The sequence below is a fragment of the Sipha flava genome, unplaced genomic scaffold, assembly GCF_003268045.1.
Source record: "Sipha flava isolate LNK unplaced genomic scaffold, YSA_version1 37_pilon_pilon, whole genome shotgun sequence".
NCBI lineage: Eukaryota > Metazoa > Arthropoda > Insecta > Hemiptera > Aphididae > Sipha > Sipha flava.
In genome coordinates, this window is record NW_020273087.1 from 175500 (window position 1) to 203385 (window position 27886).

General features: G+C 40.0%; 2 protein-coding genes across 2 annotated transcripts; both read right to left on the reverse strand.

Moving 5' to 3' along the window:
- Positions 1-1843: 1843 nt before the first annotated feature.
- Positions 1844-9035, reverse strand: LOC112688214. The gene is made up of 2 exons (XM_025561311.1): positions 8094-9035; positions 1844-3332 (listed from the first exon to the last, which is right to left on the reverse strand). The coding sequence occupies exons 1-2, from the start codon at positions 8958-8960 to the stop codon at positions 2184-2186; spliced, it is 2016 nt and encodes a 671-aa protein (XP_025417096.1). The 5' UTR covers positions 8961-9035; the 3' UTR covers positions 1844-2183.
- A 5650-nt stretch (positions 9036-14685) lies between these two features.
- LOC112688215 lies at positions 14686-26898 on the reverse strand. The gene is made up of 2 exons (XM_025561312.1): positions 25881-26898; positions 14686-15987 (listed from the first exon to the last, which is right to left on the reverse strand). Exons 1-2 carry the CDS (start codon positions 26795-26797, stop codon positions 14913-14915), a joined length of 1992 nt encoding a protein of 663 aa, XP_025417097.1. The 5' UTR covers positions 26798-26898; the 3' UTR covers positions 14686-14912.
- Positions 26899-27886: the final 988 nt, after the last annotated feature.

A 27886-nucleotide genomic window follows, 5' to 3' on the forward strand; every position in this document is an offset into this window, starting at 1 on the left:
CATTTAATCAAAATTTTTATTTTCTTTTAAAGTTAAAAATCGATAATCTTATTTTTATAATAATGCTTCTTAGAATGTGTATTTTTCAATATTTTTTTTTAAAATTTTTATGTAGTTTTATACGCTTTAACATTGTACCTTTAATTTTAATCACTAAAAAAAAACACTATACTGACAATTTGAAAACATAACAATTATATATCAATCTATACATTTACCTACATCAACAATTGATTCATAAGTATTTAAAGTTTTTATAATATGGACCAATCTCAGTCAATTCACTTAAACTTTAAAAACTTAGAAAATAAATATTGTTTTCATATTAAATTTTGTTGTTGCTTTTAGAAAAATGGTAGTACTAATATATTACCTAGATGTAAAAAGTAATAATATCATTTCAAACGTTAGAGCACATACTAAACAAATATGTTTAGTACATAAATGGTTCGTTATAATATGTTTAAAGCAGTTCAAGATACTTGTAATTTAGCTGATATACAAGAAAGTGTTCTCATAATCTATTCGGTTAGTAATCGTATAAGATTTTAGTAAAAAAAAGTTTCCTGAATTTTTTAAAACATTAATTTTTTTTTAACTGTTGGAGGAAAGAAAAAGTATAACTCCAAAAGACATTCATCAAGAATATGTATTACCTAAGTGTAAATGTGCATAAATAAAAATAAAAAACAGTCATATTTTTCGGATTTCTTCTTATTTTGACCATTATATTATTTACTAGTCGAAAATATTAAAGAATGTATATACATGGTTGTTTATGTATATACATGTTCGCAGAAGAAGAATAAGATAAAATGTACCTAAAAATGGTGAAACTTTCATCGTAAATTTTTTACTCAAAAGAATATAAGGTCCTCTATGTTTAAGAAACTTTATATCCTATAAAAAACCGCAAAGTGCGTATGCGTTTATATGTTTTCGAGTAAAACACTTAATACGTACTTATCTTTAATTTCGTCATATTTTTTTTATTTTCATATTATTCTTTAACTTGAAAATTTAATGACTTAAATTTAATAGTTATAATAAAAAAGAATTTCAAAATTAGCTAGAAATATGAAATGTATCAAAAAAAGTTTTAAATATAATACATATTTTTTTTATTTAATCCATTTCAATTATTTTTACAACCAACATAACAATTTTATCACACACTAGAATGCTCGAATATTGTATAAAAGTAATTTAAATTAACTATTTGTGAATTTGAATGAGTTCTTTTTTTTTTAATATTAAAGGCATTTATAAAGTAATTTATGAGTAGTTTTATTAAATGTTTAAATAACAAAAAAATTATCTTTTTAGTTTAATGGTTCGATTACAAGATTGAATTAATACGTTGGTGATGACGAAATATACCCACATTCAAGACCACCGATTACATAATATATATGTACTAATTGTATTAGTTTCTATATGGTAGAGAATATATATGTATATCATTCCAATTAGAATATGTGAACCATAAGGAAAAGAGCTATTATTTATTAATAATAGCTATACATTGACCTCACTTCGATAATGAAGGGTGTTGCTCTCAGAAATAAATTATCTAATAACAGTGATAATATCTATTTCTGGTTAGTTCTCAATGAAAACATTTTTCTGTTTCATTTTTGTGCCTAAAAGTTTATCGTATTCATAATAAATAAAATAATAAATAATAAAATATATAACACAGAGTTAAAAAAGCAATTATTTTATTACAAAATTAAAATTTTACGTGAGACAGGTGATACATTATTTTATTTTGTCTTGCATACAATGACTACATATTATAGATAAAATAATTCATTGCATAATAAAAGTTTAGATGAGTCGATATAAATATACAAACAAAAGATTTTAGCAAATTCTTAATATTGTCATTGTTTGCATTGTATGAATATTATGGTACATTGTATCAGTCAAACGAGTCGATAAACAACTGTTAAACGTACAGAGATCTAATTATAATAAAAAAAATGAATATATTTTTCGCAAAAACGCGAAGAAATATATTCTCTTGTCGGTTTAAAAACAAGTTTTGTACGCGTACACGTACAATATTTCAATTACAATCTAAGTATAAAAATGATATCCGTTTCACAGTGTTATGTACAAGATTTTACAATATCACAACAATCGGAAATTAGCTGTGACTAGCCGAAGACTGTATTGGCTTAATATTCACTACTCTCGTGGTGGTAGTCTTGTTGGTAATCTCCATGGTGTTCCTGGTGTTCATAGTGTTCGGGCTGGTAACTCTTGACCGGGTACGGCACGGGCACGGTGACTTTGACGGGCACTTTGACCGGGTACGGCACGTGCTTCTCCACGGGGTACGGGACGACCTGTTCGACGGGGTACGGGATCTTCTTCACCACGGGCACCGGGTAAGGGCGGTCGACCGGCACCTTGACGGGGTAGTGGACGGGCTTCTCGACCGGGTAAGGCACGACCTTCTCGACGGGCACGTGCACCGGGTACGGACGGTCGACCGGCACCTTGACGGGGTAGTGGACGGCCTTCTCGACCGGGTACGGTACTTTCTTCTCCACGTACACGGGGTACGGTTTGTCCACATGCACCGGGTACGGACGGTCTACGTGCACCTTGTACGGCACCGGCACCTCCTTGACCACGGGGTACGGCTGGGGCACGTGTACGTGTACGGGGTACGGTTTGGCGACGTGCACGGGGTACGGTTTTGGCACGTCAACGGCATACGGCCTGTCGACCGGCACGGCCACCTTGACGGGGTACGGGTACGGTTTGGCCACCTCGACGGGGTACGGCTGCGGCACGTTCTTCGTGATGGTCTTGGTGGGCACGTGATGGCCCTCGTACGCTTGTTCGTCGTGACCGGCATCGCTGGAGTATCCTTGGTACGCGCCGCCGTAGCTTCCGTATCCTGCGCCGTAGCTTCCGTATCCTTCGCCGTAGCTCAAGTGTCCCGCTCCGAGTTCTTCTTGTCCGTAGCTGCTGCTGCCCGCGTACTCGGAACCGCCGAAACCGTAGCCAGTGTCGAACAAGCTCCTCTTGTCTTGGGTCTTGTCGGTGGCCGAGGACGCGGTCTTGTCCTCCGTTTTCTTGGCTACGGTCTCCGCGGCCAGGCAGTACGTGCACAACGCGAACGCGCACGCCGAAAACAGTGTCGCTCTCATAGCGATCGGTGCGTATGGACGTCGGTGATGGTCGAGAACTGGCAGCGAACCGGCGAAACGAACGTGAATGGTGTCCGGTCGTCGGCGCCCGTCGCTTTTGTAGTCGACCGACGCTTCCACCTGAGCTCTCGGCTCCCACCCGGACGAGATAATGTAACACTGCTGTTACGTGCGCGCGTGTTTGTTTTAGGGCCAAAAGTTGTTTGCGTCTAGTTACATTACATTACGCGTCGTTAAAAAAAAACCGACCGTTCTGCCTATTCATTAACGAACCGCCGGGATCCGTTGTTTATGTCACGGATGTTGATGATCAATTTATTTTCCTTCGAACATCTTAACCGTCCGTAAAAAATAATTGTACCTGTTGGCCGTCGGAACGGACGAGCGTTACGTAAACGCGATAAACTTTTATAGTAAAACGGTGTAATTTATCTAATGGGGTAATACGATACATGTGTTCGACATGTGAACGGTACATGTGAATTATAATATGGAATAATAATTATTATGACGATTAGAAACCCTTGTTTTTAACAATGAACACCTATGAATCGAATGAGTCAACGAGCACTTTTAATTTGTTGTTTACCTACCGTGGAGCGCGTCCTCATCGATTAGAAACAAAACACAGCACACTACGTAGCGGAGCGTAATTTAATGTACAGAGTACGTGGCACCAGTGCCACCCAGCGATAATTGAATGCTACCCAGTGATGGGTGATCGTACCACTAACCAATAATTTCTCATAACGACCTTAGTAACAGGAGTTGATTTTCCCTGTACGTTCCTCTGCAGAAGAATACCACGTCTATGAACTACGAGGGTAGACAATTTTATTGAAGTGTCACGCAGTGAAAATTACTTAAAATGTGTTCTGGTACGTAGGTACAATAATTGTATACTGAGTACACAGTTTTTAATAAAAAAATATCGGACAACGAAATACATATGGGGGGTGTTCCGCGTACAAATGGCCAACGTGATATCTCTTGGGACAATAAAAATAGTGAAATCCTGGTTATTTTTATATGACTCATAGAAATAACTGCTTCAAACATTTGTTTGTAAATCTAGTTTTTATGTTTTGGTGGAACGTTTGAAAATTAAGCTTTTTAATTTATTATTTTCGGAAAACTTGTAGGTTACTGTTTTATAGATTATTCTTCTGACAATATTGATGTATCATTTTTTCGTTTTCAATAATCTCATATTTTTTTGTGTCATTTAACTATAATAGTTTACAAAACTATAGTGTTTTAATATTATTTTATTTCATTTTCCGACTGTTAAAAAATAGTATAATGGTATAAAACAAACTGAAATTAAAAAAAAGATCAAAAATTATAAGATTTAGGAAATAAAAAGTTAATATTTCAAAATGTTTATAAAATTACACTCTATTAAGTGTACGGAGTCTATAATATAATCCATAAATCTTAATTTTTTTTTTTTTTTTTGAATAATTAGATAAAAAGTTTTATTAATACATAAATATTCAATAAGAATATTATTAGTTGTAGTTCTTGTCTCTGTGAGTTATATAAAAAACAGAATTTGATAATCTTGATCATCACAGATTTCACAATACTCATATCTCGGCGGAGCACTTTAGTTATGTAGGTACTTATTTTTCATTTTTTTTCTATAACAAATTTAATATAAATAATTATTATTATATTATATAATTATAATATTCAAATTAAACGGGTTCCGAAGAAAGTGTGTACTATGTTTGCCCTCGCGGGTGTAAAACTCACAGATAACATGTCAACCGTTATATCCGGTAATGCAGTTTTCGTGCTTTTGTTTGATATTTATATTTTTTCATACGAATTCGTTTCATTCAAGTGATTATTTTATCGAATTTAATGCATTCATAGCATTTAACTTTTGTCCGTTTTGTATACTACTATCGACGATCCGGTCGATGTATCGCTGAATGAATTTATTTTATGCGTATATGAATGTAGAAAGGACAACTTAATATAGTGCACCATAACCGATTGCTCACACCGTTTCGCTTTGTTCACCACGGCCAATGTCATATAATATTATTATTTTAATTTTACATCTACGATAAATCGTCACCTAATAATGAATTATGAAATGGTTTTGTATATAATCGTTTTTTTGGAAATGTTATTTATTATTCTATCGCCTTAGCTTTTAGAATAATTACATCACACAGCGTATACATCGTACTGCTTAATTATTGAACGAGATTAACATCTGTAGTTCGTGAAATGATTACAATACTTTATTATAAAAATACTTTAGTTTTAAATTGGTATTCTGCATTAATACTAACTACTTTTTAGATGTGGAGTTGTACACCATTCAACATTTTCATAACACAATTTAATATTGTTTTAAAAAAAGACGGAGAGGAGTCGTCATTTATTCAATGATAATAATTGTTTTATTCCCAACGTGAAATAATTTTTTAAACAACTGGAATTCCACTTACGGTTTTATAATAATATCATGTTCCTAAATATGTGTTTCTTAAAAGCAGTTTAATATTTATTTTGTTGTTTGTATAAGTGAACTCTTTTCGACTTTTTGAAACTATTTTAATACAACGGAATGAGGCAAATTTAATATAATTTTTTTAGTAAAAAAAAAAAAATAATTTAATTATATTATGTCTTTCTGGTACATCATTGGGTTATATTTTTAAGTTTACGTTAGAAAGTGTTCAAATTGGTTTGAAATAATTTGATACAAAGTACCTCATTAAAAAGTAAATCATCTCACGAGGAACTTATGTACTAATTTAATTCTAATTAATTATTTGTTTCGTAGAAGTGTTTAAAACTCTGCAACGTTAAAATTAACAACTTTAATTATAATATAGGTAAGCTGGTTATTGTACGGAATAAATTAAACAACAAACAACATTTGAGTTTACGGTGGAGTAAACAATTTGAATTCGGTTATGTGCATAAGATACCTATAACATATTACACAAAAGTTTTTGAATTTTAGGCATTGATAATAACGTTCGGAAAATCTTCTAGACTCTGGTTTACAGTAATATGTTACTATAAGGCATTTTTTTTTCTCTTCAACTTTAAAAGACGCAATAGTTTACGATTATGGATATTCGAAATGTATTAAATATGAATAAAAAGATTTGTTCAGAATTATCATTTTATTTCAAAATTATAATTTTATATAAAAATATATATGACATAACAATCAACGCATGAGCGTAATTTGGTTGTGTTCGGGGAGAGATAAATTATTTTTGCAAATCTTACCCTTTACCTCTCCCCCCCAAATATTAGTTTTTAGTATACATAATAGACTCATGTATAATTATCGAAAAAACCTATATAATTTGATCTCAAATTATATTCGAATTCATCAGCAATAATTTCATTTTGAGAAAAATAACGAAAATCAAACTTTATAACTTAGTGTCGACCGATCAACTGTCAATATTAAATAATCTTTTATCCAATATATACAACAAATAAAATGGTGTTTTCTGTTGGCTCATAGTTTGGGTGATCATATATTTTCTGAAAAATTAGACGTTATAGAATTCGAATAATTTGTGTTATCATACTTTAATATAATTAGTTTTTCGTAATAAGTTTCCAACTTCTGTTTTACGACCAAGCTGAATGGAATTGATTAATAATTAAAAAAAAAAAAAATACGGGAAAAAAACAATACACATCTTAATGGTTATTATGTATGTATTTCATAAATATTCTTATAATTGTTGATTATTATTTAATAAATATGTTGATGAAACTACAATATTTTTTATAAATATTTTGGTATTTATTCGGATAGTACTCAAACAAATAATGTGAGTTCGTGACAAAACCAGTAAATTACATACCATCTACCTAAACTATAAGCTAAAAGACGGTCGCAGAAAGACCGTGGGAAACATAAATATAATTTCAATTTAAGCTCCGGTGGTCAAAGTTGTCTGCACAGATTAAAGCGTGGAACAAAAGGGTCCGCTGAAATACAAGCAAAACTTTTCAGTAGTACCTAATGGTTAATACTGCGTCTGTTACAATGTGTATACTAAAATAGGTCATTCTTTAATTTCTGGAAGACAATAATTATTTTCTGTAATATACAACAGAAAATATTCGAAACGGTATTCGTCCGAACACTCCAGTCGGAATATTCACTGGTGTTGCGCAATTTTCGCACGGAAAACAATATACACTGATAAATACAGAAAATGACCTATTTTGTGTACCGTGTGAGTCGAATGTGAACATACTCAACTTCTGCTGCTGACGGTGCAGTGATAAATTCGCAGAGCCATTTCAGAAACGTCACTTGAGGCGAAAAAAATATACATAATTATTCGACTAAAAAATTGGACGTTACGGTCAAATGGGATCCAACAAGGGACACCACTTAAAATTAAAAATAATACATCGAGCAGTAACGATATATTTTAGTTCAGTAATCAAAACACTAGATTGTGGCAAATAAAATATTTTTTATTTTGATTGTTGTATTACTTATGTATACAATACAAATGTAGGTACATATTAATACGATGATACATAAGTTCAGTGAACATAGTTTATTTACTTAAAACGTCAATTATAAACATAACACACGAACTAACATGATATCATGTAGGTTCAGAAATGTGTTTACGAAATATTCTACTGTTATTATTAATCATTATATACAATAAAATATTATAACGGCCGTGGCAAACGTCAAAAAATCGAGATCTTTATACATATGTATATAATTTTTTTTAAAGAAATTCCGCGACGCGAGAATATATTTCGATTCAAGTTTGATTCACGAAGTAAAGTTTAAGGTTTAAGAACATTGTAAGTAAAAAACAAAAATATTTATATCGTAATACATATGTGTGACCGGCAACTTGAAAAGGCGAGCGTGACTAGATGATGAAAATGCTTGGGTTAGTACGAGCTGCTACCGTGTTGGTAATCCTGATGGTAGTCCGCGCTGTAGTCCTGGTGTTCGTAGTGTTCGGGCTGGTAACTCTTGACCGGATACGGCACGGGCACGGTGACTTTGACGGGCACCTTGACCGGGTACGGCACGTGCTTCTCCACGGGGTACGGGACGACCTGTTCGACCGGGTACGGGATCTTCTTCACCACGGGCACCGGGTACGGGCGGTCGACCGGCACCTTGACCGGGTAGTGGACGGGCTTCTCGACCGGGTACGGGACGATCTTCTCGACGGGCACGTGCACCGGGTACGGACGGTCGACCGGCACCTTGACGGGCACGGGCACCTGCTTCTCGACCGGGTACGGCACCTTCTTCTCCACGTACACGGGGTACGGTTTGTCCACGTGCACCGGGTACGGGCGGTCTACGTGCACCTTGTACGGTACCGCCACCTCCTTGACCACGGGGTACGGCTGGGGCACGTGCACGTGCACGGGGTACGGTTTGGCGACGTGCACGGGGTACGGTTTTGGCACGTCCACGGCGTACGGCCTGTCGACGGGCACGGGCACCTTGACCGGGTACGGGTACGGTTTGGCCACCTCGACGGGGTACGGCTGCGGCACGTTCTTCGTGATGGTCTTGGTGGGCACGTGATGGTCCTCGTACCCGTAGCTCTGGTGGCCGAAGTCTCCGTAGCTGCTCAGCTCGGAACCGCTGCCGTACCCGTAGTCCGTGTCGAACAGGCTCCTCTTGCCCTGCGCCTTGTCGGCCGTCGCGGTCTTGTCGTCCGACTTCTTGGCCTCCGGCTCGACGGCCGCGCAGTACACGATCAGCGCGAACGCGCACGCCGAGTACAGTGTTGCTTTCATCGCGAGATTTCGTGCGTGTACGTGTTGGCGAAACGGGAAACTCGCAGTGGACGGAACGTGAATGTTGCCGGACCGTCGGCGCTCCGCTCTTTTGTACTCGGTCGCTCTCGGCCACGCGCTCCCAGAGTTTTCGCTCCCACCCCGTCACACTCGTAACCGTGTTGCTGCACGATCGTTATTACCGTTTCGTTTCCTTTTTCTTTCCATCTTTATGGACCGTGGTAATGGCCAAAAGTTTTAGCGTCCAGTCCCGTTACCGTTCGTCGGACGCATTTGCATTTGCACTCCGCTCGGTGTCCGATATTTCGTATCGTTCACTCGAAATATTGTTTTAACGACACGTTTTTCGACTGTACACCGTTTCGCAATCACCTAGTGCTCGTGTTTCGATTTTCACCTTGTAATCCAAATCCGTTCCAATTGTTTTGAACTATTTACGTCTCCGTTTTACCGTCGTAGACTGTTATTATATTGTCTTTAGTACGTTCGCAGTCGGATTTCTTGTGATCGCAGCATTGAATTATTGTATTTCGTGTCAGACGTCACGACGCCCGCTGGACGCGTGTAATACGAGCACGTGGTACAATGTTATAACATATAAACGCAACAATACGTTACGAATTCGTGGTTTTGGAAACGCACACTTTTGACCGTTCGGGATTTCACGATCGGCGAAAAATATACCGAAATCCGCACGCGCTGCTTCGCCCTTAGACGGACGATTTTCATACAACGATTTTAAACAACTGCGTAACGAGTGTTGTGATAACGGTTGCACGAAAATTCGATACCGTCGAAGGCTAAAGTAATCATTTTGGGCATATAATTCCGATGTTACAAAATTCGTTACGATTTTTTTTTTTTTTTAATTAGTCGGATATAATAATATGTAGGTGTACACGCGTGAGGCGATGCACAGATTTGGGTCAAACGACGTAACTAAAATAATGTATAGTGGCTACGACGGAGTAGTGTGAAAGTATTGTTATAAATGAGTTGATTATTTAATTGTATGGAATTCATTTTCATATTATTATTATTATTTTATATCATAACCGTTCATTGTGTACACGTATAAAAGTATATACTCGCCGCGCGTGTGTTGCAGTGTACGTTCGGTATGACTATGTACACGTTATGATCAATTGTTCAACATACGTATACACTATATCGCATCGTATTTTACGCACATGTCATCCGTTTGCCGCGGTCTTATGCAGGCAAAATCGCCATCTCTCCAACCTCTAAAAGATTCCTAGACATTTCAAAATTACTATAGTAATGGATTTAATTTTAATTGATGAATAGAAAAATTGTTCTGTGTTATACTGCTTGTTACATAAATTTGCCTTTTTAAACGACCCACCAATATATACCAATATAAACGATTTTAAAATAATTAAATCAAAACATCCTAAAACTGCGATGTGCTTGTGAGTTACAATAAATACATTTGACGTTATTGGATGGCTGCACGTGTAAGCTAAAAGTAGCCCAAAAAGTTCTCTTACGGCTACGCGATAGGATCTAAGCAATATTGATCCATTCCAAAGTTACAGTTTCGATGTTTTCACGCCAAATCATGTTAAAAAGAGGATAATAATGTTCTAAGCCGTGGGAAACATGTATTATCACGGTATTAGCTTGTAGCACCTTCAAACTTTATTAAAAAAAAAAAAAAAAAACCTATTTAGGTCATTGCGGGATAAAAAGTACTGTGGGATTTCCTGGGTTAGTAAGTCTGGGTTCAAAGACGAAATAACGTCATCATTTGAGATTTTCACATTTTAAAAATTAATAAATACCGGCTCTTATGTCACGCACACAGAAATCACAAATCAAATAATAACGTACCATACCCAACGGGTATACCGTTGTAATCTTCAATATATGTACCCTTAAAGAAGACCACTTTGGTCAAATAATCATCCCACTATAATCTCCAACACAACACGTTCATCGGACCCTTCAAGGACCTCATCGATGCAAGTCATGGCCATGTGAGCACCAAATGCGAACCACCTCAATTTTTACGATTTAAGCAAAGAAGTTCTGTTGTCAGTGTGTGCACACGGACTAAACCGATTTAATTACTCAAATGGAACGCAACTAAAACAGCTAAACACAAATTCTGTGCGAGTGTTAAAAAAATGTTCAGCATCAGTTTATCAAATCCTGTGTCTGTTTCACTTCAACCTCATTCTATGTTTTAAATAATCATTAGTGTTCGGCTCATCAAAACTTAAACCCTTATGACGAACCAAGTAAATGGTATTTTATTTAGGTAGATATGTAGATTAGACTGTTCACCACATTCATCTACTTTTGTACCTTTGAAACTCCGAATGCTCTCCGTTAAAAGGAGTTATCTTTCTAAACCCGCTATCACACCCCAACTACTTTACCCCGATCCCCTACTTTTTTTCTTTTGAATTATTACAAAGAATTGTTTGAAAACCTATTCACGGCAGACAAGGCTAAAGATTATTTATGGGGAGGGAGTTTGATATGATGACTCATAATTATTTTTATTAACCTTTTTATTTACCAGTTGGGATTCTAGCAACGGGGGGATCGAGATCTCTCCTTACCTACGCCATCTCACATTAACATCGTTTTCAACATCGCTTTGCCGTTGAAGAAAATCCGTTAACAAATTTCTCGATAACAAATCGAACGGTGTGTGTTACAGTAAAGATAGTTATATAACATTTATGAAGATTTACCAAATCTTGGAAAACAACTTTTGTTCGCCTTGAATGCAATTTTAACCCACTGTGCACGCCACTGACAATATACGTTTTGTTCGCAATGATAATAAAATCGAAAACCGGATTTCGTTGCATACACTAGTGCATGGCCTTCTCGAAGAAGGTAATAATTTATCTCAAAAAATAATAGATAGCTTATGGTAAACGTTCCGGTCCGTGTACTTTAACGTAATGCCGTTCGTTCCGTTTAACCATCATCACGTTGTTACGATTTTCGAATAGGACTTTTTTTTTTACTTTCGGTCTCCACGCGGATGCATTATTCGTGCATTCAGTTGAACTGGTTATTGAAATTCGAGCAGAACCCAATGTCAACGCAATGTCGGCGGACCGTCACCGGCGATCCGTCGGTTAATTATTCCGCCACGATTTCCGCGGGGCACCTGCGGTAAACATTCTCGTACGTTCAAGTACGTTGGACCGGTGCTCAGTAATTGGGGGAAAAAAATATACCGATCCGTTCGGACCCGTCGTCAAACGTTTCGCGTTATAGTCGTTCGCTGCGGTGATCCTCGGTACCAGTGGGCGGCGCGAAGTTTATTTTCCAACGAAGCATACACGTGTCGAGTACCCACCCCGAACCACAAGTCAAAAGGGCTTTTAGGCACATAAATATTAAAATTAACGGGTACAAACAAAATATCGTACAGTAATATTTTATGTAAAACGTGCGAATTATGTATCAAACTTTTTTTGTCCCACAAAATCATATAATAATATAATATAATAATCACCCCATTTTAGTCGAGAAACAGCTACTTCAATGAAACCCGTCTTCACGTCGTAACGTTTTTTGACGCCGTCATTTCCCCCCGGACCACGGGAATTTGGCCCCGTTGGATATCCGTTCGCACCGCCAACACCTGCTGGTACATGCGACACCGTGTCTTGCAGTACCGACCCTTTTGCTCAACTTTGCTCCCCCTCGTAAGCGGTTATTGAAGTGAGCACTCCCCCCAATGGGCGGGTTTCCGGTTTTACGGTTCGGGTCCGCGTAAAATCGCACACCTCTGGCGCACGGAAGACGCACAATAATATGCTCGGACAATCATCGCGATCGTTTGGAAATCAACCGCGTTCGGCAATAAATATTGAACGTTTGAAGTATTGCTGCTGAGATCTAATGCATTACGTTACAGTCATTTTCGTCTGCAAAAACGTAATCTTGGGATGTTTTTGTGTTAGTTTTTTTTTTTTTAAATTTTAATTATTTACTTTTAAAGCATTTATTGTCGATACGTTTTAATCGTAAAATGTATAAATATAATCAATTCTCTGGATAAATTTAAATCGAAGACAAAAATAATACAAATCGATTGATATGAATTTTTATTTTTATGTTTGTTTTGCGCTAAAAATACGTTGATCAGCGTAATTTTACATTCGAAATGATTAATAACTTGTTTTTTACATTTTATATTTGATGATTTTCAATTAGTTGAAGAATTCGTACATTTCTGGCCATCAAAGTAATAATACTTACTGTATATCAAACAAGTTTCGTTGTTATTATATGTATGCATTATACAAAAACGTTCGGTCCGCGAATAAAATCCAGAGATTAGCTAAAAATTACATTTACCTACTTGGTCGACCGTCATCCTCATCAAAAATGTATATCTCGCGCTACGTGCACGTAAGATACATTTAATCAAAATGGAAATTTTAGATTATGTTTTAAACATTAATCGTTTATAATATGATAATATTTTTGTGCTTGGGATCATAAAAAAAAAAGTAAAAAAAAAACAACTCTAAATGCAAACTGTTTTACAACTTTTTTTTCACCATCACATAATAATTATATATGATCAACTCTATGATTATAATATTATTATTTAATGTAAAACACTGTTCGTGGTGTTTTACTGTGAAAATAAAACGAAAAGTGTATCGGTTGTACAATGTTTGTATAAACGTCTGATATGAATTGTTGATACCGCTATTTAATATTTTTTTATCGTTTAACTATGTTACTTTACATTATTCTATAGTTCACCATCATATATTTTATGTATTTACATAATATGGTGTTCAAAATAATAACGCATATACGTTGAAATAATAACGTATACAATGATTTAAAATGTAAACGAACGCTATTATTGCCGTTACTATTATGGAAAAACCGACAATTCGTTCAGTAAATGTATTAGTTATATTATTATTATTATTATTTATATGTATAAATAATATTCCTTTATTTCTTGATATGTTAACAATTAGGAATCGAATAGATTATAGGACCAGTTTGTTAACGATTTAGACATATTATCACGTAGACCGTACACGAAGATTGCGTGTACAAGCGTACACCGAAGGGTGTTGTCCTTGTCACGAGCTATAAAAAACGACTGTCCATATTCGTTTTCATTATCGAAAGAAAAAAAACTACTAGTTTTCACTTTTATAAACTTTTTTTTTTTTTATATAGACGACACATAACAATGAGGTAAACGTGATCTCATAGATCGTGGTGAAATAAAAAATAAATAAATAAATGTACGACTAAAAAACTCATAGTAAAATATGTTTGATATTTATTTCGACTATATATAATATGTAGAATATTAAAATATAAACATACGTTATTAATATATACTTAAACAAAATGGTAGAAAAAAAGTTTTCAAGGAATCATATATTCAGACGATATTATGATTATACATTTTTCGTTGCGATTTGCTACTGTTGCACATATATACATGTTATCGTATATTTGTAAACATAGAGATACGCGTTTTACATAGAAAAAAAAAAAATTAAAAAAATTGAGCTTGAAAATGCAATAATACGTACAGAGATATGGTCCGATCGCATAATATAATACAATATTGCACTACTGGTCGTCGCGCACGAAGTATTATAATATCGGAGTCGTAATAATAACGTTCAATCGGATCAACGGTTTGAAAAGACTTGTCTTTTCGAGGCAACGTCGAACACACGTAGAACGGAAAGCTATTATCATCCAGTTTTTTTTTTTTTTTTTTTTTTTGATTAAACATAGTTTAAAACGAACTACTGATTTACGTGTAAAATAGTTTTTGAGTGATTCGCGTTTGCGTTTTGCACGCCGAGCGTGGAAAAAGATTATCGGAATCGTAACGTTTTACTGGTATGCACTTTGGACGCGCGGGGGTTGGTGACTAGCTGAGGGCGGCGGCGGTCGTGGTCGTGTTTAGTAGCCGCCGGATCCGTGATGGTAGTCGTGGTGTTCGTAGTGGTCGGGCTTGTACGCCTTGACCGGGTACGGCACGGCGACGGGCACCTTGTACGGCACTTTGACGGGGTACGGCACGTGTTTTTCGACGGGGTACGGTACCGGCCTCTCGACCGGGTACAGCACTTGCTTCTCGACCGGCACGGGGTACGGGCGGTCGACCGGCACCTTGACCGGGTAGTGGACGGGCTTCTCGACCGGGTACGGGACGATCTTCTCGACGGGCACGTGCACCGGGTACGGACGGTCGACCGGAACCTTGACGGGCACGGGCACCTGCTTCTCCACCGGGTACGGCACTTGCTTCTCCACGTACACGGGGTACGGTTTTTCCACGTGCACCGGGTACGGGCGGTCTACGTGCACCTTGTACGGAACCGGCACCTCCTTGACCACGGGGTACGGATGGGGCACGGGCACGGACACGGGGTACGGTTTGGCTACGTGCACGGGGTACGGCTGCGGCACGTCCACGGCGTACGGCCTGTCGACGGGCACGGCCACCTTGACGGGGTACGGGTACGGTTTGGCCACCTCGACGGGGTACGGCAGGCCCACGGTCTTGGTGATGGTCTTGGTGGGCACTTGGTAGTGGTGGTACGCGGCCGCGGACAGGTGGCCGACGGAGCCGCCGTACGCGTAGCCGCCGTCGTAACCGTAGCCGGACGGCAGGCCGCCGGAGCCGTAACCGTAGTCGTACAGGCCGCCGGAACCGTAACCGTAGCCGGTGTCGAACAGGCTCCTCTTGCCCTGCGCCTTCTTGTCCTCGGCCTTCTTGGCCGCGGGCTCGGCGGCCAGGCAGTGCGCGCATAACGCGAACGCGCACACGGCGAACAGTGTCGACTTCATGGTGCTTCTGGTGGTGGCGGCGGTGGTGTTATGTCGGTGGTGATCTGCGGGCAGCTGACCGAACGTTAATGGTGTCCGGTGTCCGACGACTCGCCGTTTTGTAGCGAACCGGCGCCGCCGCGCGAACCGGGTTCTCGATCCCCTCCGTTCGGCCACCGTGATACTTAGCGCGTCCCCGGAGACCTACTTTCTACGCCCACTCGGCCGACGGTCGGTCCGGTGCCTTGTTGTTTCTATAATCTTCCCATACCGATCGAGATTTACCTATTTACCGTATTATTTAACGCGCGCGCGCCAAGGTCGACGGCCATTAAACGCAATCGCCATCGCGTCACGTACCGATCGTCGTTTTCGCTTTTTTTCGTCGGCCGCGCGCAGGATCACGGTTTCGCACCACTGCGCCGCCGCGCCCCCGGATCTTCGATGATCGGCGCGGGGGGGGGGGGGGATTTTTTTTGAAAAGCGCACGGGGCCGGAGCGAAAACCGAAAACAAACCGTTTTCTCTCGAATCAGAACTCAGTTGATCGTTGTCGACGTCGAGAATCAACCGACAGTTAGATCTCGTTCGCTTCGCCGCGCACGTCGATTTACGTAGAAACGTGAAGGACCCGATTGTGGCGCAATCGAATTCCGTACATTAACGTGACCCTGCGCGAGGCGATGCTTTTCTTACGCGGTGCACCGGCCGATCACGCGATCGTATTGTTTATTCTCGTCGTCGTTGCGTGTACGCGTGCCGGGATCGCCCAGCGAACGGGACGATATGACGAAACGACGAGGTGTCGCGTGCGCGATCGAAACCGATAAACATTCCGTTATTTTTTTTTATTTCCCCTCCCCCTCCCCGTTATATTATTATTGTTATTCGATGTCTATCGCCGGCTACAGGACTGAAGAGACGCGTTGATGGTTTGTTTGAAAAAAAAAAACAAATGTCCAAACCCTAAGCGAGTGTGTCGCGCATGAAAACAATGCACTTTAACGATGCATTGTAAGCCCATCGTCTCTATTTGATGCACATTCAGCTCGATCTCACTGGGTCCGAATCGCGTCTAGTCGAGTTTTGAGCGCGGTGGACGTCTTCGGTTTTCGAACGCGAGCTGAGACCTCGTCTACCGCATCGCAGAGTGCACCACGTACGGACGAGCGTGTCCGACAATCGCGACAACAACTAGATCAACAAAAATGTTTAAAATAACGCCTAGTTCTGATTTTGAAACCGATTGCTTTCGTCGCGTTGTCAGTATACATAGTCGTATTTCACCATGAACGCTGCACCTGGCCGACGAGAGCACAGTTTTGCTATCGGTATACGAGATCGTGGTCACCGCGCGACAACGTTTAACCGTAATGTCTAACCGCATTTGCATACGTCCCGGTTTGCGTCGTACGGCTCGTCGGTCTATACACGGAACGTGTAAAAACTACATGGATATCGTGCACGGCGATCGGAGAAAAACTTTCGCGCACCTCAATTCACCGCTGTCGGGATCGCGACAGAAAACGTCCTTTCCAGCTCTTCAGACATGATACGAACACGTTTTGGACGCAAACCTCGCAGGAGGCTGGTGAACGTTTCCCGTGAGGCGTACATTTCAGAAATTTTATCCCGCAAAAGATGTTTGATTCGAAGTGCAGAATCCGAGCGCTCCAAAATACTCGTGACTCCGTATACCTAACCGGGTCCGGAACTAGACGGGCGTGGACGCGATCACAATAATGAAGCGAGAAGCAGGGACGAGAAAGTCGCGTCGTACTGCGGTATCATCACGGGGTCGTCGTAATTCGTTTTTCTGTTAGAATAATTCACTCGCTGATTGACGTCCACCCGACACAGCTTCTCGTCGACGACAAGTTTGCCGTCCAACAACGATCATTCGATTATCGCGCTATCCATTTTTCCCCCGTTTTTCCACGCCCTGACCCTGGGACGATCGCATAGGATTTCGAATTCCGACCGCGCTCTCGGGGGTCCAGTCCCTTTTGGTCGTCGTTGTCGTCGTCGTCATTACCGTGCGAGGTCAAATCCAATCGGACGCATGACTAATACCTGTTTGATAACTGGGCACGTGACGAGTGACGGTCGCCCGTCCGCTCGGAAAACGCGAGCGGAGGGCGAGTTTTTCGGGGGAAAATCTCTCGCGTCGACCCATGAATAATTCACGAAAAAGCCCCTCATCGCCGAGTGCCGTGCGGAGACGAGCGTTGCTCATTAATGTAATAATGCATTCACACGCCATTTACGTGTATATATATATATATATATATATATATATATATATATACGTATAGATTATATGATACGCTCGTCGTGTGTTATTGCATTACGCCGCTGACCGTTGGTCCGCGAGACTGCTGCGCGAACGGTCTGCAGTCTGTTAGCCGTGAACGGAGTCGGTAAGAAAAACACCCCATCGCCGTCGACGACATTCGCGGCGGAATAACGTTTGTATATATATATAAAAAAAAAAAAAACCATTCGGGGGTTCCTTTCAACCTTTCGTCGCGATGAGTAAGCGATCGTCTAACTCTCGTGATATACGACAGATTGACGAATGGAAATCGAGTAAACGCTATCAGTCACTTAACCATAAAAAAATGACGGATTATTATAGTAATATACTTCGAAAATGTTAAACGCTCGCGAGACTAAAGGCGCGATAAGCTCTTCTCATAAACACGTAAATCCGGTCGGATCGAAACGCATTGGCATGCGGTTGATATTATTAATTCTACAACATTGGATACTATATGGATACGTTTACCGAAAACGACTTCGTGCAGACGCTGAATAATGGCTATTGATTTTTATTAGTTTTCGGGTTTTTTCTTTTTTTTTTTTTTAATTTTGTTTTGAAACGTTATCGAATGAAATAAAAAACCGCGGAAAACGCAAAACAGGACGGTTCGATTTTACACCGCGGGCATCCGGAGCACAGTCGTTCTGCCATCGTCTACGAGCTTCGTGTTCGGACTGTTGAGTTCGCAATAATAAATAAATGCATTTATGCATCGGTTGTCGAAGAGAATGCGAACCCGCACGCGCACGTTTGGCCACGATAATTGTTTTACGATTAACGTTACGTAACGAGGAGTCGGTGTTAACGTTAATCGCCACCGACGAGTTGTTTATCTCGCCCGAGTGCTTTTCTCGCGTCATTTTCATTATTATTATTATTATTATTATTATATCTGAATGATCTAATATTGTGTTGTATAGATTTTATTTATATTTTCGTCCAACCACGTCGTTATGGCTGCATTTGTTCACGTGACAAAAATATTTTGCCGGATCGTATTACGTGCTAGTATTATGCTATCAGCTCGAAAGTTTTCGTTTTTTCTTTCTTTTTTTTTTGCCTCAGAGCCCTTGTTTGGTGTTATAAAATATCATACACGTGTATCATATGACTTCGTAGTTACACGTCTTGGTCCCGCACACATTTGGCCTAGAATCCGAGAAGCGAAGAGTTCGCAGACGGGTTTACTTTTTATTTTTTTTTTTTTATAATTTTTTACGATGCTCTATATACTCGTAATATGTATTATTGACTTGAACATATCGACTGGACGACGCAGTATAGGTTTTGTAATTTCACTTACCGTTTCGTTTTACGACCATTCCCTGTACGATATCGTTGAGCACAAGCGATTAATATAAATACTACTATATTACCTATATTACCGTAAACCTAAAATTATTAAATCATAAATGAGGTGTTTAAGGTTAGATTGAGTTATGCATTTTAACATACGCTCAAGGACATGCCCTTAAAGTATTCGTTATTGTTATTTAATCATCTTCAGTAATTTGGATTACTGGACACCATTATGCGTTTCAGTCCTCGGTATTCACGTATAAAATATTATATTAATATTATAACCGAACCGAGTAAACGCATTCCGTACGGTCTCGTAAAATTTGAACTAATAAATGTATCCCCCTCTTCGGATTCGGCGAGGCTTATAATATATTCGTATTCGTACATAAATAAAATATTTTTACCTTGTAAGTGTGATATACATTTTTCCTGTCGCACTGGTTGCATAAAAACCGGATAGTATGGTAAATGATTAAAAAAATGATTTAGTGATGATCAAAAGAGAAATACGACGGGTAGCTTAACCTTACGCAGATGGATAACGTGAAAAGATACCGACTCAGAACAAGTGCGGTTATACCTATATACGTAGACCGACATAAAAAAAAAATATTTCATCTTTTTCTCGATTCCCTTTTGATCTAGAGAAGACGTACCCGTAAGAGGGTCATCTACCTCGTTTAATAGTTTTTTCTTCCCAGACGATATTGCCGAAATGTAAATTTTAAATTCGCTCCACATAATAATGAATTGTAATCTTTGCGTTCGAACTGGACGTTGAAAAAATGGAGATAAGGTATATACGTACAGCAGTCGTTTGATCGCCGAATTCGATACCCTTATATTGGTGTTGCGCCCAAAACGATGCCCGGAGCACTATTTTGATACGACACGGTAATATTAGTTAAGAAGTATAACACGTTTTCGTAATTACGGCTCCGTGAAACATGACAATATAATTATAATAATAATCCTTGTAATCTGGTTGTATGTTGAGATCGATTGCGAAACCCAACAAACGAAATGCGAACATGAGACTTGATATGCACGATGATATTATTTGCGACGTTCCGAACGAGGATATATGTGTCCGATGTGTCCGACAAGATCGTTTACACGTTTAAATGATAACCAGATAGACGGAGCTATGGTGAAAAAATGCGTTTAGATATGGTTCATATAGGTGTGCACGTACAAGCTTGATTTGTAGTTTTTTTAATTTTACAATAAGCTTTATGCCGTGTAAAAGACAAACGAAAACCGTGTAGTTACTCGATTAAAATATAATTAGGTGTAACTCGCAATTGGTAACATTAATTGTTTGAAAACACAAAAATATATTTTCCATGTTCTTATATTTGCCTTTCGGGTACTGGTGTTGTCTTACAAAAATATATTTGTCAAGTTCTTGTTCGCCTTTCGGGTATTAGTGTTGTCCAACAAATGGTCGTATCGGTATTAAGATTTTAATGTTTCCACAATTTTTCCAAACGTACTAAATACAGTGCGAACGGTCGGAACACTCGGATCGATTTCCGTGCACATGGCAACCGAAATATTTATGTATATTAATCGATTTTAATATGATAATATTTCAAATCGTTTTCGGACGCATTATGACTATAACCTCGAGTGGAGGAAATGGTAAAAATATCAAGTTTGTTGTTACAATATCATCATAAATTTGCCGACAAAGTTTCTGTAAACTGATAATAATAACAACGTTTTAAAGCGTATGAAAGTCGCTGTCCTAGAGCGTAATATACACTTATAACGATCTATAACATACGATGCCGGAAGTTTTCGAAAGTGTATCGGTCCTACAGTACAGTACAACTCGACGCGTATGTTATAATAGAAGGACTGTAACGATTTTTCCGTTTCCGTCTACAGTTTATGTTATAGATATTATGTCTCTGCGCGCCATTGAATCGCGATAAACTTAAATTATTAACTCTTCCGTCAACCCTATATCATAGTATCGTCACAAATTCGAAGCAAGCATACAGTTATATATGTGCTAAAATCGGTGCTACTTCAACGAAACGGAAAATACGTTCTTCGACAGCGGACAAATGTAACGAGCGTATATTTTATAATTGTGTACAATACGAGTATATAAAATAAATATAAATATAAATATATATATATATATATATCCGTTTTCGCCCATTGAACGTTGAAGTCGAGAAGAAAATTAGAAAAAAAAAACATTAGAAACATAAATATCGTAGTTGCGTGAAATGTTGTGCCTATGAGAAAACGTTTTACGTGTGTGAAGTTTATACGCGATCTGATGCGCGACTGTCCTTTCACCCCCAAAATATGCAACGCACATGGTGAATTTGATATTCATTCTCATTGCCGTTGCGCGTCCATTACAAACGACAAGTGAACCGAAAATATGTAATCGGCTTAACGACTCGGTATACAGCAGCAGAGAGCATGGCGAAAAGAAAATAATAATAATAATACAAAAGACGAATCAAGAAAATGCAGTAAAAATATATATATAATAAATAAATAACACGGGAGGATATAGTACACCACTCTCGTAAAAAGAATAAGGGCAATCCTAAATTTATATACGGAGGGGTGCGACCACTTTTTGACGCGATGTCAACTTCCGCTGCGCGTTCACTAGCTGTTATTATATTAAAACATGGATGCACAGCCCTTCTCCAGATATTGCATTTTACTACTGGGTGGAATACCCATTGGCGATGTACTTCTTAAACGTCAAAAGGTCACGTTGTGACATAAACAAGTTATAGTAATAATAATAATGTATTAGATGTATAATATTTAATCGTTAATTATAATATTAGTTTTTCTATTAAAAAAAAAAAAATAAAGAAAATAAAAATAAACTCTGTTTGTTTAATGTTATATTAATGCATATGGAAATCAATTTTTAATTGTTTCATATCATATAATACGCATCTAACTGGTATAGGTAAATGCATTGTTTTGTACTGTTGATATTAACTAATTAGGATAAAAATAATAATTAATAATATATTCTGTTCGATCGTATTGTACGATTAAAATCATAATTAAAAGTAAACAAGTAGCCATCTGATTAAAGATGATAGAAAATAAAAAAATGTTTACCTCCATGATTGATTTGACGATCGTACCTCGTACTAAAAAACAATTTCACCGACAGAATAATTGATATTTTATGTATTTATTTTTTTTTTTTATCTATCGAGAAAAGGAAATATTCACCATTTCCTTCAGGCTGAATTGCTCCAAATGAAAACTGTCCTATACAAAAGTAAAGCAGGAAAGAATTACATAATTCGTGTTTGACTGATAATATGGTTTTAAATGCAATCGACGATAAAAACAATGAAGAGTTTATTCGTAGCTGACATAGTAGCGTGATGCTGAAACATGTCTAGGCGCTTTTGGTGCACCGGTTTAAATAGGATTTTGATTTTAAGATAATTGTTTTTCTTTTTTATCATATAGACAAATAAATTTGAAAACTCAAACGGCCAACGGGATTGTTAAGATCTTATAGATTTCCATTCCGGCCATCTTCAGATTATATATAATACATTGCGAGTGTACAATGGACGCGTAATAAATGAACCTGATCGAAGAACACATTTAATAAACCGAAAGGCAACGAAACGATAAATATTAAGGGACGTATCTTAATGTTCGGTTGATTTGTTCGTTTATTTTAATTTTTTTTTTTTTTTTTTATCTTACGCAACCTAAAAGCCAAAACCTATTGTTGTAAATGTTTAAGAATTACACTGCCGGTCGACTTTTTAACTCTCCGATGTCCGTCGTGATGGTCATACGATATGGAAATATGTCGTACGCGCGGAGCAGTGTTACGTGATCTACGGCTGCATGCCGCGCGAAAGGAGAACATGAAAAATAAGACACGACTTCAATATCGTAATAAACCGATGTATGTTGAAAAGGGTTGGGTTAACGGTCGATCGCAGGACGACGGTCGCGCGCGCGCGTGTTTGCATGTGCGTGTGCATCGCGTATTATTTTAACGTACCGCAACATCCCGCGCGAAGCGAGGACAACGGTTCACGCGAAATTTTTCGTTCAGTTTTTCGCGTTCGTCTCACCCGCGGACTACGCGTCGTTATAACGACGTATTATCGAGTCAATCGTTATCGCGCGCGAGTCGCGAACGCCGCACCGTGCAGTAGGACAAGGTGAAATCGCCGAAAAATACCGAATTGTTCGACGTTGTTTCGATTAATTCTTTTCTTTTCGTCGACTTCCCCCCCCCCCCCCCGTTTCTTTCCACCGACGACACGACAAAAATGCAGGTGCCCCGGCCGCGTAACGACGTTCGAGATTAGAATCGCGTGATGATTAGCCGATGGTTTGTGCACTTAAAAAAAATCTACACGGTCGTCCGATGACGGGCAAGTCGGATTCATAAAATCGGTGCATTAACTCATTGTTATTATTATTACTACACCTACTGCACCGAACGCCCGTTATTGACAATAAAACCATTACAGCGAAAATTAACGATTCCTCAGCCGGACTAATGTTTGTTTATGTTGCGCGGGGGGGGGGAACACCGCCGCGCGCGAATAAAGGACCTTCGAAAATTAAGTGCTATATTGTTAGCGTCGCGGCGTAACGGTCGTGTACGTTATCGTTGCATTATTGTACACGGATCGCGCGTTATCATTAACGTTCGCGGTCGCTGCGCCCTGGACCAACAAACAATCGACATTCCGTCCCAGTTTTTGGACCCCTCGGACTCGTTTCGCATTACACGGCAATATTTTTTTTTAGAGGCCCGAAGAAAACCGTATCTCATATTGTACGGTCACCGTACAAATGCCGTCGCCTTGCAGCAACCGTTTACTGCCAGCGTTTCATCAAACTGTGTTCCGCGAAGCTTAAGTAATCTTATTAAAATTGTTCAAGAAAATAACTTTAAAATGTCCAACTAAAGATTAGTAAAAATGTTTGCATAACAATGTACAAGCCATATGGAACAATCTAATTAAAGTAATTATTGTTAAAGTGTTGTTATGTATGTATACTATTATTTTTATTTTTATTTTAACAAATTATTATTATATGATTATAATTTGTTTACAAATAATCCTAAAAAATGCTAAAAAAAAAAAAAATGTGGATCAATGTGGACATCAAAAACATAAAATTTTTAAATATTTTTATTTTTTTTTAGCGATTTTCATAGCTATTGATGTAATTTTCTTAACATTTCGGGGAACGCTGCAGCTCACTCCACCCTCCACCCCCTAAACTGTGGTGGAAACGCGCACACGGCTACAACGTGCATCGCGAGTACGTGTTTTCCCGTTCCCCGCGTATGAGCGATATTTAAATCGGAACCGCGTTGTACGGCAAAACGCTAGACGACGGTGTTCGAAGTGATTTGATGTATTCAAAGTGCACTCGGTTTATCCGGTTTATTAGAAATTTATCGTGTAACACTCTCGCAAAGTTTACAAAAACGTTACTGAAACAACATTTGGTCCGCGCAACAAAAGTTTGGAGGAAAGTTTGCGGCGGCATACTGCGGTACACACAAAGTATTTTACAACGGATTTGACTACTAATCCTTATGCAAATCTACCGACGCCGATGTCTACTCGAGAAGATTTTAATGGAAACCTTTGGTATTATTAATAATTTCCGGTATTTTTAAACGCACGCACACATCTACTTGTGTGCAGAAGGTGTCCGGAGTAGTCCCTGTTTGAACTTCGCTTTTATTCTCCGACCGGTCGTGAGATTGTTCCAAGAGCAAACTGTTTGCGTCGAAAGGAATAACAGTGTTATTGAAAACAATTAATACCACGTAATAATATGTTTACTAGCGAGAATATCGACCGCGTTCAATCCGACCGTAAAGTTTTGCATAATTTCAACCCCGAAGGAAGCTTAATTGTTCATTATTCACTCTCGCGTCGAAAAATTGCCATTTTCTTTAGGTTTATTTTTTTAATTTTCGTTTTTTTTGTCGTAGTCGATTGCTTCCCAAGAGACGACGTGCTGAAAATTAAGTGCCGTCATCTCGCAATCGCCACCGAGGTGGAGCATACGGACACTTTACACGCATAGTGTTACAACACAGGTACAGGAATAAAACCATAACTCCGAGTAGATACATAAAAATAAAATTTATTTAAGGTATTTCACAATGTTTTCGTTACATTTATAATAATGTCGTACGGTTAAACGCACGTGAACATGGTGTTGCGGTCGAATGACAATAATGAACTAGAGAGTCGATACACAACTTTGTACACTGAGATCTATCACGATAACGGCGGATTTCATGACGATCGCAAAACCGAATGTCGAGCGATAAGTGTTTTTACCTTTTTTTTTACCTAACTAACGATAAATCTAGATTTTGAAACGGTTCGTCTGCACTGTGACCGTGGTCAGTGCGTGGTAACTGAGCCGAAGATGGCCGCGGACGCCGCTGGCGGTCAGTACGAGGTACTGTGCGACGGGCCGTACGAGTTACCGTACGAGCCGCTGCTGCTGCTGCTGTACGAGCTGGGGCCGTGATCGTACTCGTCGTGATGGCTGTGCACCTCGTACGGCACCGGCACCTCGACCTTGACCGGAACCTTAACCGGGTACGGGACGGGCTTCTCGACCGCGTACGGCACCGGCTTGTCGACCGGGTACGGCACGTGCTTCTCGACGGCCACCGGGTACGGGCGGTCGACCGGTACGTGGACGGCGTACGGCACCGGCTTTTCAACCGGGTACGGGACGTGCTTCTCGACGGGTACGTGCACCGGGTACGGTCTGTCAACGGGCACGCTGACCGGGTACGGGACTTGCTTCTCGACCGGGTACGGGACGTGCTTCTCGACGTACACTGGGTACGGTTTGGGAACGTGCACCGGGTACGGCCTGTCCACGGGCACCTTGACCGGGTACGGCACCTCCTTGTACACCGGGTACGGCTGCGGCACGGCCACCTTGACCGCGTACGGCACCGGCTTCTCCACGTGCACCGGGTACGGTCGGGCTACGGGCACGGGGTACGGCCTGTCCACGGGCACGGCCACGTTCACCGGGTACGGCACGTGCTTCTCGACGGGCACCGGGTACGGGTGCGCCACCTCCTTGACGACGGTCTTGGACAGCAGCTGACCGTGACCGTGGTAACCGTAACCGTAACCGGCGGCAGCCTCTGCGCCGTAACCGTAACCGTAACCGTGGCCGGCGGACAGGGCGTGCGAGTAACCGCCGTAGCCCAGCTCGAACAGACTCCTCTTGTTCTGGACCTTGCTGACCTTGGCGTCCGCCTCGGTCTTGTCCTCCTTCTTGACATCAGCGGTGGCGAACGCGCACGCGCACACGCCGAGCGCGCATACCGCGTACATTAGACCCTTCATGTTGCGTGTTTGATCGGACAGATGCGTCGAACGCTGGAAAACGATGTAGTGTATCGGTTGTGTTCGCTGACCGGTAGTGCCGGACGACTGACCGTTGATCGCTCGAACCTGCCGGTTTTGTAGCGTCCGCCGACCGAAAAAGGAAGTGGACACCGCTGCGACACTCGCCCCCGCCCCATCATCCCCACCGGCCACCGTTTGGCTTTGGTCGTCGTCGTCGTCGTCTTGGTAGTCGTCGTGGTCGTGGTCGTCGTCGGCGCAGGATCAAGAACTGGGCGGCTGTGCGAAGCGCGGGGAACAGGAGGACATCAGACCTACTTTCTAGACCTGGTTCTGTGCCGAGGTCCGCGTGCGTGCGCGTACTCGTATATACTCGTATGTACTCGAATACTCGTATTCGCGCGTAGGACATTATGCGATTGCGTAACATTCGACGTTATTAACATTACAATGTATTGCAGTTCGCGAGACTTACGGTTTTCGATTTATTTATTATTTTTTTAATGTAAATTAAGTCGAATCTTGTGATCGTCGCGGTCCTGTGCACCACCGCACGCGCAGGTCGTCCGCTCACGCCGCCGTTCCTTCGGTTCACGCGGCAACAGTGCACCGCGTACGTGTAGGAGTAACACCCCGAAATGTTTTAAAAGGAGGCCCTGCAGCTCAAGTCTAAGAGAGAGTAAGGGGCTCGTGTTTCGACTGATGGCGCTCAAATGAAACGCAATCCGTTCAAGTGTGTTTGGTGACAAATAAACGATGTTTCGTCGTAGGAAAAAAAATCGAACAACGTTTTCTACGTTTCCGTGCACCAACGCATTATGATTGTATATCAGCAGCTACGATTTACTTAAAAATTAAAAATCGCAAACAATCGAAGATATCCGAGAAAAAATTATTCGGGACGAATGCATCCCGGTGTTAAATGAAAAACGAAATGTATTGTTTGTCTAATTGTATTGCTATTTATTAAACACGCCTACACGTTTCGTTAATACGGGTTCCAAAAGTGTTGTAGGCTCCCTCTGAAATGCGCGCACGTCTACGATCGTATCCGACGGCTGACGTACCCAGGGCCTGTGCGATGATTAC

Excerpts from the sequence above, each read along its gene's own strand:
- LOC112688215 (XM_025561312.1), bottom strand. The coding sequence starts at position 26,797 with ATGAAGGGTCTAATGTACGCGGTATGCGCGCTCGGCGTGTGCGCGTGC. Across the intron at positions 15,988-25,880 it reads GGCCCGTCGCACAGTACCTC|GGTCTCCGGGGACGCGCTAA; the intron begins GTACTGACCGCC and ends GCGTAGAAAGTA.
- LOC112688214 (XM_025561311.1), bottom strand. The coding sequence starts at position 8,960 with ATGAAAGCAACACTGTACTCGGCGTGCGCGTTCGCGCTGATCGTGTAC. Across the intron at positions 3,333-8,093 it reads AACACGGTAGCAGCTCGTAC|CAGCAGTGTTACATTATCTC; the intron begins TAACCCAAGCAT and ends GCGCGCACGTAA.